Below are 10,572 nucleotides of genomic sequence, written 5' to 3'. Positions count from 1 at the left end.
AGAGCAAAGGTCCCTTCCAGCGCTGCCAAGCCTGAGTCTCCCTTTCCTCCAGGCTCAGTTGAGGCTTCTCAGAAGGTTTCAGACTCGTTCCTGGAAATTTCACAGGTGAGCAGAACACAGCAGCTACACACAGAGGAGCTCAGCCCCAGCAAGGAGGCTCAGCCAGCACCCATGGGTGATGTTAGAGCAAGCAAGCACTGAGCCTAGCTGTGTGGAACCGGGGGGCCAGCAGGCCCCCCGGCCTTTGAGATCCTCCACCAGGCACCCAGTGTGCACCAGGGGCACTCACCAGTCCCGACGGGAGGAGGATCCCTCTGCCCAGATGGGCAAACTTGGGGCTGCTGCCTCTGCTGGGGCCCATTAAATAGGGCAGAGGGCAGGGAGGGCAAAGTGGTTGCACCTGGGGAGGGGAGGAGACTCCATCAGCACCCAGATTGAAAAGGGGAGTGGGCAGGGAGGGCAAAGTGGTGACAGCTGAGCTGGGAGGAGACTCCAACAGCAGGTAGGTGCTCTGGGGTTGGGAGGGGAAAGGGGCAGGTATGGTGGGAAAGGGGAAGTGGTGCTGGAAGGAGGGAGGTGAGAGGAGGAGAAGGGAGGTAGAAAGGTCGTAACAGTGCAAGCTGGACTGCAGTGCTCGCACTGACACAGCCTGGCCCTGACCAGCCCTTTGTCACTTCTGCTTGGAGCAGTAAGCAAACATCTTCACTGGCTCACTGTGCTGGCTGGAGAAGAGCAAATCACAGCTGCCTGTAGTGAAAAAATGAGGAAGCGAAGAGGAAAACTAAGAAATAGAAGTGACAAACAAATATCAACTACAAATATATCTATGCAAAGTGTGAGGTCTTTATGTGCCCTGGTGACCAAGAGAGCCAGTGGCATCCTGGAGTGCATCAGGAGAAGTGGGGCCAACAGAGCTAGGGAGGTTCTTTGCCCTCTCCACTGTGCCCTGCTGAGGCCACACCTGCACCTGATCAGTTTTGGGCTCCCCAGTTCAGAAGAGACAGGGACCTGCTGCAGAGAGCCATGAGGGTGACTGGGGGACTTCAGCATCTTCCTTATGGAGAGAGACTGAGAGCCCTGGGGCTGCTTAGCCTGGAGAGGAGAAGGCTGAGAGGGGATTTAATGTTTATGACTATCTGAGGGCTGGGGGTCAGGAGGGGGGGACAGGCTCTGCTCACTGCTCCCTGGCACAGGACAAGCAGCAATGGATGGAAGCTGCAGCACAGGAGGCTCCAGCTCAGCACAAGGGGAACTTCTTGCCTGGAAGGGTCCCAGAGCCCTGGCACAGGCTGCCCAGAGAGGCTGTGGAGTCTCCTTCTGTGGGGCCTTTTCAGGCCTGTCTGGATGTGTTGCTGTGTGCCCTGAGCTAGGTTGTGTGCTCCTGCTCTGGCAGGGGTTGGACTGGATGAGCTCCTTGGGTCTCTTCCAACCTCTGACATCCTGTGAGCCTGGGATCTCCTTCCATGCCAACATCACCCAGCTGCTGGATGAGGGAAAGATCTCCACGTTGCATTCCTAGACTCTGGAGCCTTTGATACTACTCCCCACACAACTCCTGTACACAAATTGGGTGCTGCTGGCTTGGCTGAGCACTGGCTGCTGGGGAAAGCACTGCTGGCAGCAGGGCCCAGAGAGTGGAGGTCAGTGGAGTTCAACCCAGCTGGCACCAGGCACTGGTGGTGCTCTTCAGGGATCTGTGCTGGGTCCACTTCTGCTTAACATCTTTATTGATGCCCTTGATTCAGGCACAGAGAGTGTCAGCAGTGAGCGTGCAGGTGGCACCAAGTTGGGTGGCAGTGCTGATTTGAATGAGGGTAGAGAGGCTCTGCAGAGGCACTTGGATAGGCTTAGATCAATGAGCCAACATCAGTGGGATGAGTTTCAACAAGGCCAAGTGCCAGCTCCTGCACCTGGGACACAACAACCCTGGCAGTGCCCACAGGCTTGGGGCAGTGTGGCTGGAGAGCTGCTGGCAAAGGGACAGCAACCCTGTGCTGGGCTGCAGCAAGAGCAGTGTGGTCAGCAGGGCGAAGGAGGGGATTCTGCCCCTTGGATCTGCTCTCCTCACACCCCACCTGCACTCCTGAGTGCAAGTCTGCAGCCTCCAGCACAAGCAGGACATGGAAGTGTTTGAGCCAGTGCAGAGGAGGCCACCAAGATGCTGAGAGGGCTGCAGCAGCTCTGCTCTGAGCACAGGCTGAGAGAGTTGGGGCTCTGCAGCCTGCAGAAGAGAAGGCTTTGGGGAGACCTTGGAGTGGCCTTGCAGGATCTGAAGGGGGCTCCAAGAGGACTGGGGAGAGACTACTGAGAAGGTCTGGTCATGGCAGGATGAGGAGGAATGGGTTTGAAGTGGCAGAGGGGAGATTGAAAGTGGATGTTAGGGAGAAGTTGTTTGCAGTGAGGGTGGTGAGACCCTGGCACAGGTTGCCCAGGGAGGTTGTGGAGCACAGAAGCACAGAATGGGATCAAAGATCTGTGCTCCACAACCTCCCTGGAGGTGTTCAGGACCAGGTTGGATGAGGCCTTGAGCAACCTGTGCAGTGCCCAGAGGCCTGTGGCTTTTGTTCCAGGCACAAGGGCAGTACCTGTGGGTCACTACACAGCTCCCTGCAGCGTTTATTACGTAGAGGCAGCACATGAAAGGAAACTGTGGTGGTGCGAACCAAGATTTGATGCTTTATTGCAGTTCTTTACAACTTTGGTGGGGGAGTTTTTGGTGTAGCTTGGCCTGAAACCATTGAGTCAGCTCTGGGTAGGGTTGTTTTTGTCTTATCAGGATTCCTTCATCACACAGTGATCCTTCTCTACATTCACCTTCTGTAGCTCTTTCAGTTCTAGGCTTCCAGAGTTTGAGTCCTGACACTACTGACACCAAGTTCAAACACAGCTGTGGAGGCAGACAAACTGGACAGGAGTGCAGAGGAGGTTACTTTTTTAGCCTTTATATATATACACAAATCTGCTGAAACCAGGCACAGAGAACTTCAGAACACACAATACTGAAAGCCACCTCTGATCACCCTTCAGAGGCAGTGCCTGCCACCTGCACAGCCAGGCAGCCCCCCCCGTAAGCCTCCCCTGTGAATAGAGATGTGTCTTATTTGCTCAGCACTCCCAGTGAGCTGTAGCTCACACCCAGTGGTTCTAAGCTGCACCACCTTTACCAGGACAAGACAAAGTATGAGCTGATGAAGTGTTTCCATCTTCCACTCAGCCATGTGCTTTACTTCCCCCCCCAAGAGCTGATTGCCCAAAGGTCACAAGATGCAGCACTGGGGTGAGAGCAGGCAAGGGCAGGGCCCTCAGCACAGCACAGAGGCCCATCCAGGAGCAGGGCCTGCCACTCTTCAGGAGAGCTGCACTCTCCAACTGCAGTTCTACATTAAGTCCAAGCACAGCTTTTGCCAGTATCCCCAGTTTGCCAGGAAGCTCTGAAGAACAGCTGCACCCCAATATGTTACAGGTGTCCATTTCTGCACCTTCAGCTCCTCCTCCAAACACAGAACAAGCGCTGGCCTTTCAGCCACCTGTGAATTAACAGAAGCCCCTCACCATTCCAGGTTAGCAAATGCATTCCCAATCTACAGCTGCATGGAACATTACTAATGGTATCTCTTGGGGAAGCAGTCTCCCCAAGCACACACAGACAACAGATACTGTGGGACGAGGGCAGAGGGGAGGCATGAGCTCCATTCTCTAACAAGTACCTAGTGATTATGTGCAGGGCTTTAATGCTGATGTTACAAACTACATCCTTCCTCTTCCTCCAGTTGTGTTTCACTTGGTTGCAAGAGTGAGAACTTCAGTAGTGCAGACACAAGAGGGCCTGTGCAGAGTGCAGCTCAGTGCTTGTTCCACGTAGGTGCTGCCATAGGTCCCTGTGGAGCCCTTTCAACAGTCACAAATTCATCAGGGTTGTCGAAGGCTTCGTAGTGGAGCAGCAGGTCTTGAATAGCACACTCCTCGATCTGCAAGGCAGGGGGAGCAGGCACGGCAGGGTCAGAGCCACAGGCACGCATGGGGGGAGCAGCTGAGGTCATTCACCCGGACCTGAGCAAAGCCTCCCACATCCCGAGCCCTCAGGTGGTGACACACTGCTTTGATGGATGGGTAAGGAACTGGCTTGATGACTGCACCCAGAGAGTGGCTGTCCATGGCCCAGTGGAGGCCAGAGACAAGTGGGGTCCCTCAGGGATCAGTCTTGTTTAACATCTTTGTGGGTGCCATGGACAGAAGCACTCAGGCACCCTCAGTGAGTCTGCCAATGACACCAAGCTGTGTGGTGCTGCTGACAGCTGCAGGGAAGGATCCATCCAGAGGGACTTGGGCAGGCTGCAGAGCTGGGCCCAAGCCAGCCTCATGAAGTCCAACAAGGCCAAGTGCAAGGTCCTGCAGCTGGGCAGAGGCAATATCAGGCACCAATACAGGCTGGGCAGGGACTGGCTGGAGAGCAGCCCTGAGCAGAGGGACTTGGGGGTGCTGGTGGAGGAGAAGCTCAGTAGGAGCTGTCAGTGTGCTCTGGCAGCCCAGAGAGCAACCAGAGCCTGAGCTGCAGCAATCTCAACCATTCTCTGGTGCTGTGAATGCACTCATCATGGATTTAGCAGTCTACTTGAATTTCATCTAAGCCTACCTCACTGAAGATCAACATGAGGTTATCATTAAGTGATATAAACATCATCATGTACATGACACTAAGTGTACTGATACATAACTAATCACACAACTGATCTAGGCTGGATGTTAGGAGGAAGTTGTTGGCAGAGAGAGTGATTGGCATTGGAATGGGCTGCCCAGGGAGGTGGTGGAGTCACTGGCCCTGGAGGTGTTGAAGCCAAGCCTGGGTGGGTCAGTAAGTGCCATGGTCTGGTTGACTGGTTAGGGCTGGGTGCTAGGTTGGGCTGGATGAGCTTGGAGCTCTCTTCTAACCTGCTGATTCTATGATGAAGCTACTGGGAACTCTTCCTGTCACTTCACAGCTGCAGTAACTTAACACTTTACCTGGATCAAAGCCAAAGGTTTTTCTCTGCTCCTAATAAGAGCAGCTTCTTGCTGGAGCTCTTCCTCTACAATAGCTGAAAACATGACAGGTGCTGTGACAGGCGAGCCAGCTGGTGATGCTGCCAGCCAGGGACTGCAAAAAACCAACAGATGACAACAAGAGGCAACATCAAGATCAGCACAGCACTCAGAAATCAAGCTCCAGAATTTAAGGCACTGTCAAACTCACTTGTGGCTCTCTGGATGTGGAGAATCCAGAACATGGTCTTCCAGACCTGGGCTATTTCTAGTGGTGCACCTGGAAAAGACAGGAAAGAGGAGTGAAAGTCACTAACAGAGCATTCCCCCACGGGTTTACAGCAGCTACAAATGTCTTAGTATGTGCTCCATAGCACTGACAAAAGCACTTCCTCCTAACATCCAGTCTAGCCTTCCCCTGGCACAACTTGAGGCTGTGTCCCCTTCTTCTGTCCCTGGCTGCCTGGCAGCAGAGCCCAACCCCACCTGGCTACAGCCTCCCTGCAGGCAGCTGCAGGCAGCAATGAGCTCTGCCCTGAGCCTCCTCTTCCGCAGGCTGCACACCCCCAGCTCCCTCAGCCTCTCCTCACAGGGCTGTGCTCCAGGCCCCTCCCCAGCCTTGCTGCCCTGCTCTGGGCACCTTCCAGTGCCTCAGCATCTCTCTTGACTGGAGGAGCCCAGAAGTGGACACAGTGAGAGGAGGTTAAATGCTTGTCTCCTCTCCCTCTGAAAAGTAGGAAGCAGCTCAGGTATTCTGAGGCTGCAGATGAGCACTTCTGGGCCTCTTGCTCACTTCAGACATGACAGCAATTTAGCACAGTGAAATGCCTGCAGTTAAGTCCTCAGCTGGCACAAACAGCAGTAGGAGAAGTGGGGCAGATGGGAAAGCTGAAACTAGCATGAATGGGAAAATGGGAGGGGAAAAAGCCTCCAAAACAACAGAAACTGGAACGTGGAAGTCTTGGAAATGAAAGCCATGAGTGGCTCTGCATGGAAACAGCCAAGTGCCACCAGTACTGAAGCAGCCTGACGAGCTGACGCTGGCTGAACTTGCTGTGACTCCGGCACAGCCACCAGGGTGTCCCAGCACGCAGCTCCCCGGGGCAGCTCCAGCAGTTGTTCAGCTGAAGCCAGCTCAGGTCCGGTGCCTCTCTGCTTTAATGAGAGCTCTCCCAAACGGAGCACAAAGCCTGGGCTCCTGCACAGCCTCTTGGCCTTTGCTGTGCCACTGACTCATGCACTGCTTCCTAGCTCATTAGCAGCCCTGCCAGAACGGGGCCATTCCCACGCAGAGCCACAAGACTTGTTTCTACCAAGCCTCTGCACTGCTCCCTAGAGGGCCCGAGTGAAGACAACCCAGGCTGCCACAGCAAAGTCACTCAGGGCAGGCCTGTGTCTGAGCTTGAACTGTGAGCTCCACATGGCAGTTGTGCAAGGCTGAGCTGTCCCTGGAAACAACACAGCCACATCCACACAGCCCAGCTTTGGGGCAGACTGCTGCTGCACTGGACCCAGTTCACATCACACTCAGGATGCTCACAGATCCATGGGTAGCACTGGGCTGGAAGGGACTCTCCAAGGGCATCTTGTCCAACCCTCTTCAGTCAGCAGGGACACCTCCAGCTACAACAGGCTGCCCAGGGACATGTCAAGGCTGATCTCAATGTCTCCAGGGCCAGGGTCTCAGCCACATCCCTGGGCAGCCTGCTCCAGTATTTTACTTTACACTCTCAGTGTGAACAATTTGCCCCTTTATGTCCAACCTAAATCTCTCCTGCTCCAGTTTCAAACCATTGCCTCTTGTCCTATGAACAGCCTTCCTGTAGGGCTCCTTCAGATACTCAAATATCTCTAAGGTCTTGCCAGAGCCTTCTCCAGGCTGAACAGCCCCAGTTCTTTCAGCCTGTCTACAGAGGAGAGGTGCTGCAGCCCTCTGGTCATCTTGGTGTCCCTCCTCTGGACCCTCTGCAGCATGTCCATGTCCCTGCTGTGTTTGGGGCCCCAGAGCTGGACACAGTAGTCAGGTGAGGTCTCAGCAGAGCAGAGCAGGCCTGGCTCATCTACAGAAGGTGTCAAGGTTGCATAAGTTGGAAGGTGACATTATATGGAAGAATGTTTATGCAAACTCTCCCCCCTCAGTGCAGCTGTGTAAACTCCATCCAGGTCACTATGACCAGAGCTGTGCCAAGGCTGCTTGGGGCTTCCCCTCTTTACTCAGGAGCCCCATTTAAGCTCAGTGCCTCAGTTTCAGAATCACAGAATGGTTGAGTTTGGAAGGGAGCTCAAAGCTCAGCCAGCTCCAACCCCCTGCCATAGGCAGGAACACCTCCCACTAGAACAGGTCGCTCAAGGCCTCATCCAACCTGGTCCTGAGCACCTCCAGGGAGGTTGTGGAGCACAGAAGCACAGAATGGGATCAAAGATCTACTACAGATTTTATAATCCCTGCCTCATTAATTGCCACAACTCAATCACCTCTTCCTAGGAGCATTCCACTCCCTAAATGCTTTGATGGGACTCACTCTAAGCAAGTCTTTCCCTTAAATGCCATTTTCCTCCTTTCCCATTTCAGCAGGAAGTGACTGTGGCTCTCCCACAAGGGCTGCCAAGCAGGAGACCACTGCTCTTACCTCATGGTGGTTTGGACTGCAGGCTCCTCACTGCCTTTGGCCCCAGCCCTTCTGACACCAGCACCAGGTGAGTTCCTCAGAGACTTTCCTTCTTCCGCTACAAGATCTCGGAACGATTTTGGCAAAGCCGAGTGCAGTGGAGATGACCTTTGAAATTGAAGAAAGCAAACAAAGTTCACTCCATCCCTGTGCTTTACAAGACTCCACGTCATTGCAGGAACCACACAGGGAAGAGGTCTTTCCAGTTACTAAAACCACAGCACTCCTCAGCTGTTGCATCTCACCACGATGCCTGCTAGACCTGCCCCAGCAGTCTGACTTTGGGCCAGGTAGGCTAAGCATGAGAAAACAACTATCTCTAAGAACAGGAGCAGCCAGGACTGTAGGAACTTCATTCAAGGGGAAAAAGGAACAAACCAAACCCCATCCATTCCACCCCAAATCACATCCTCTTACAGAGCAGTATCATTTTCACAGCTACTTTGCCTTTGCCAGGCTGCACCTCTTCTAACAGGGTATCTCCTTGGGAAGCATCCTGATCACTCACACAGCATTCAGGTACTTGCATTCCACGGCTGATGTGGACCACAGCAGGAGCCAAGTGTAGCTGATCTTCTTTCCCCAAGACATTGAATGAGCTCCTCACACCTACTGGAGACTCCATAAACCACTCAGCCCAGGGAGAAATTCCTTAAACTGACTCTTTTTCAGTTGCTGTTGGGTTCATTGGATTGGGCTTTTCTGTTTGGCCGGTTTGGATTTCTTGTCTCCTCACTCACCCAGGTACCATGTCCACTGCTACTGAGCTACAGCCTGCTCACTCTCTGGCGAAAAGAAAGCAGTCTGGCAACAAGCTCAGTAGGGCAACTGAGCACCACAGCTGCCCCCAACACTTGGATTCAGCAGCCTGCTGATTCACAAAGTTCAAGGCAGTTCCCATTAGTCATTCCCTTACCAACCAAGGCTTTGAAATGAGTGTTCCGTAGGTGTGCTGCCTTCCCCTGATAAGCACAGCAGTCCTACCCCAGTGCCAAGCAGAATCATACAATGGCAGGGGCTGGAAGGGACCTTGAAAGATGCTATTGGACCTCTTGGTCACCTGGGCACACTGCTGGCTCATGTTCAGCTGCCAACCAGCACCCCCAGCTCCCTCAGCCTCTCCTCACAGGGCTGTGCTCCAGGCCCCTCCCCAGTCTTGCTGCCCTGCTCTGGGCACCTTCCAGCACCTCAACATCTCTCTTGAACTGAGGGGCCCAGAACTGGACACAGCACTCAAAGTGTGGCCTGAGCAGTGCTGAGCACAGAGGCAGAAGAACCTCCCTTGTCCTGCTGGCCACACTGCTCCTGAGCCAGGTTGGCAAAGCTCCTCAGGAGCACCAAGTCCAACCTAGAGCCCTACCCTATAAGATTCACCTTCAACCATAGCCCCAAGCACCACATCCAAACCACCCTGAAACACAGCCAGGCTGGGGGACTCCACCACCTCCCTGGGCAGCTCATTCCACTCCCTCACCACTCTCCCCATCAAAAACCTTACCCTAATGTCCAATCTAACCCTCCCCAGGCTCAGCTTGAGGCCATTCCCCCTTGTTCTGCTTCCAGTTCCCTGTGAGCAGAGCCCAGCAGCAGCCTCTGCACAGTGTCCCTTCAGGCAGCTGCAGCCAGCAATGAGCTCTGCCCTCAGCTTCCTCTGTTCCACACTGCCCAGCCCCAGCTCCCTCACTCTCTGCTCAGCAGATTCACTCTCCAGGCCCTTCACAGCTTCCTTGCCCTCCTCTGCACTGGCTCCAGCACCTCCACAGCTCTCTTGTATTGAGGTGCCCAAAACTGCACACAACACTCAAGGTGTGACCTCAGCAGAGCCGAGTCCAAGGGCACAATCCCCTCCAAGCTGCTGGTGGCCACAGCATTTCTGATCCCAGCCAGGATGCCACTGGCCTTCTTGGCCAACTGGGCACACTGCTGGCTGGGGAGAACTGTCCTACATCTACCTCAGAGGAAGAGCATGCACTTGGGTATGTATTCTGTAGTCATTAAACACTTCACATGCCCAGAGCTTGCAGCTTTTCCTTTCGCTCCAGACCAAGGCGAAAGGCAGCAGCAGCTCCTTACACTCAGTGTGTCAGTGAGTTTGAGAGATGATGAATCACTTTCTCCTCAATGCAGTGCTATCAGCTGGAACATCTGTGTGTATTCAGCATTAAGAGTAATTTGCAAGCCATGATGCATCCTACCACAAGAATCCTTGGCAGCATCTGTCACTCCTCCCAGCCACCCAGCTAACCTTGGTAGCTGTCACTGCAGTCAATTCTGTCTTCCAGCCCTTTCTCCCAGCAAGGCCTAACATTTGTCTTTATGTTTCTGACAGGAAGAACAGCATTCATCATGGTGTTCAACAACCTCCTGCTAAGTTTCAGAGCTTGTGCTCAGTCTTCCTCTTCTGTGCTTCACTTGGACACCATCTGCAAGTACCTCATCAGGCAGAGGCAAGAACCAGATGGGCTGCAGGCTGCTGACTCACTACAGCACCATCTCAAAGCACTGTTAAACTGCAACCCCTGCATTTCCCTGCCTCCTTTCAACTCCCAGATGCACACCAATTGTAACTAAGGACAGCTCAATGCTCAGCTGTTTCAGTGCACAGAACCTAGGCCACTTTCAGTCAAGAAGCTGCTTCCAAGAGAGCTCCCATGCACGGCCTGCAAAGCAGAGGAGGCAATCGCGGTTCTGACGTACCAAGCACTGCCCAGTTTGGCAACTTTGAGAGGTGGCGTGGGGGTGACCACAGGAGGCTCCGTGCTGCTGCCTACTGATCCACTGTCTCTGGCTGCCAGGGCAATCATTTTCCTCTGCTTCTGAGAGAGCTTGCTTCCATGAGCTGCCATTCTGCTGTGAATGGTTATTGCAGAGAGAGAAGACAGAA

At 53.8% G+C, this 10,572-nt stretch overlaps 1 protein-coding gene and 1 long non-coding RNA gene across 3 annotated transcripts in view; one reads left to right on the top strand and one right to left on the bottom strand.

Moving 5' to 3' along the window:
* The first annotated feature begins 471 nt into the window (after positions 1 to 471).
* LOC135189290 (uncharacterized) lies at positions 472 to 8,416 on the top strand. The gene is made up of 2 exons (XR_010308025.1): positions 472 to 502; positions 7,592 to 8,416. It is a non-coding gene; the product is annotated as an uncharacterized LOC135189290 (long non-coding RNA).
* IBTK (inhibitor of Bruton tyrosine kinase) overlaps positions 2,654 to 10,572 on the bottom strand; it is a 44,295-nt gene continuing 36,376 nt past the window's right edge. Inside the window, exons 25-29 of one of the 2 annotated variants that reach the window (XM_064169479.1) lie at positions 10,386 to 10,538; positions 7,650 to 7,796; positions 5,231 to 5,299; positions 5,002 to 5,134; positions 2,654 to 3,968 (exon numbers count right to left, since the gene is read on the bottom strand). In XM_064169479.1, coding sequence (XP_064025549.1) covers positions 3,843 to 3,968; positions 5,002 to 5,134; positions 5,231 to 5,299; positions 7,650 to 7,796; positions 10,386 to 10,538 — 628 coding nt within the window. In that variant the 3' untranslated portion in view covers positions 2,654 to 3,842. The remainder of the gene's footprint in view (positions 3,969 to 5,001; positions 5,135 to 5,230; positions 5,300 to 7,649; positions 7,797 to 10,385; positions 10,539 to 10,572) is intronic. The other variant, XM_064169480.1, reaches the window with a different exon arrangement.

This window comes from Pogoniulus pusillus, chromosome 31 (genome assembly GCF_015220805.1).
Source record: "Pogoniulus pusillus isolate bPogPus1 chromosome 31, bPogPus1.pri, whole genome shotgun sequence".
NCBI classification, from domain to species: domain Eukaryota; kingdom Metazoa; phylum Chordata; class Aves; order Piciformes; family Lybiidae; genus Pogoniulus; species Pogoniulus pusillus.
This window is presented reverse-complemented; position numbering and strand designations above follow the sequence as displayed.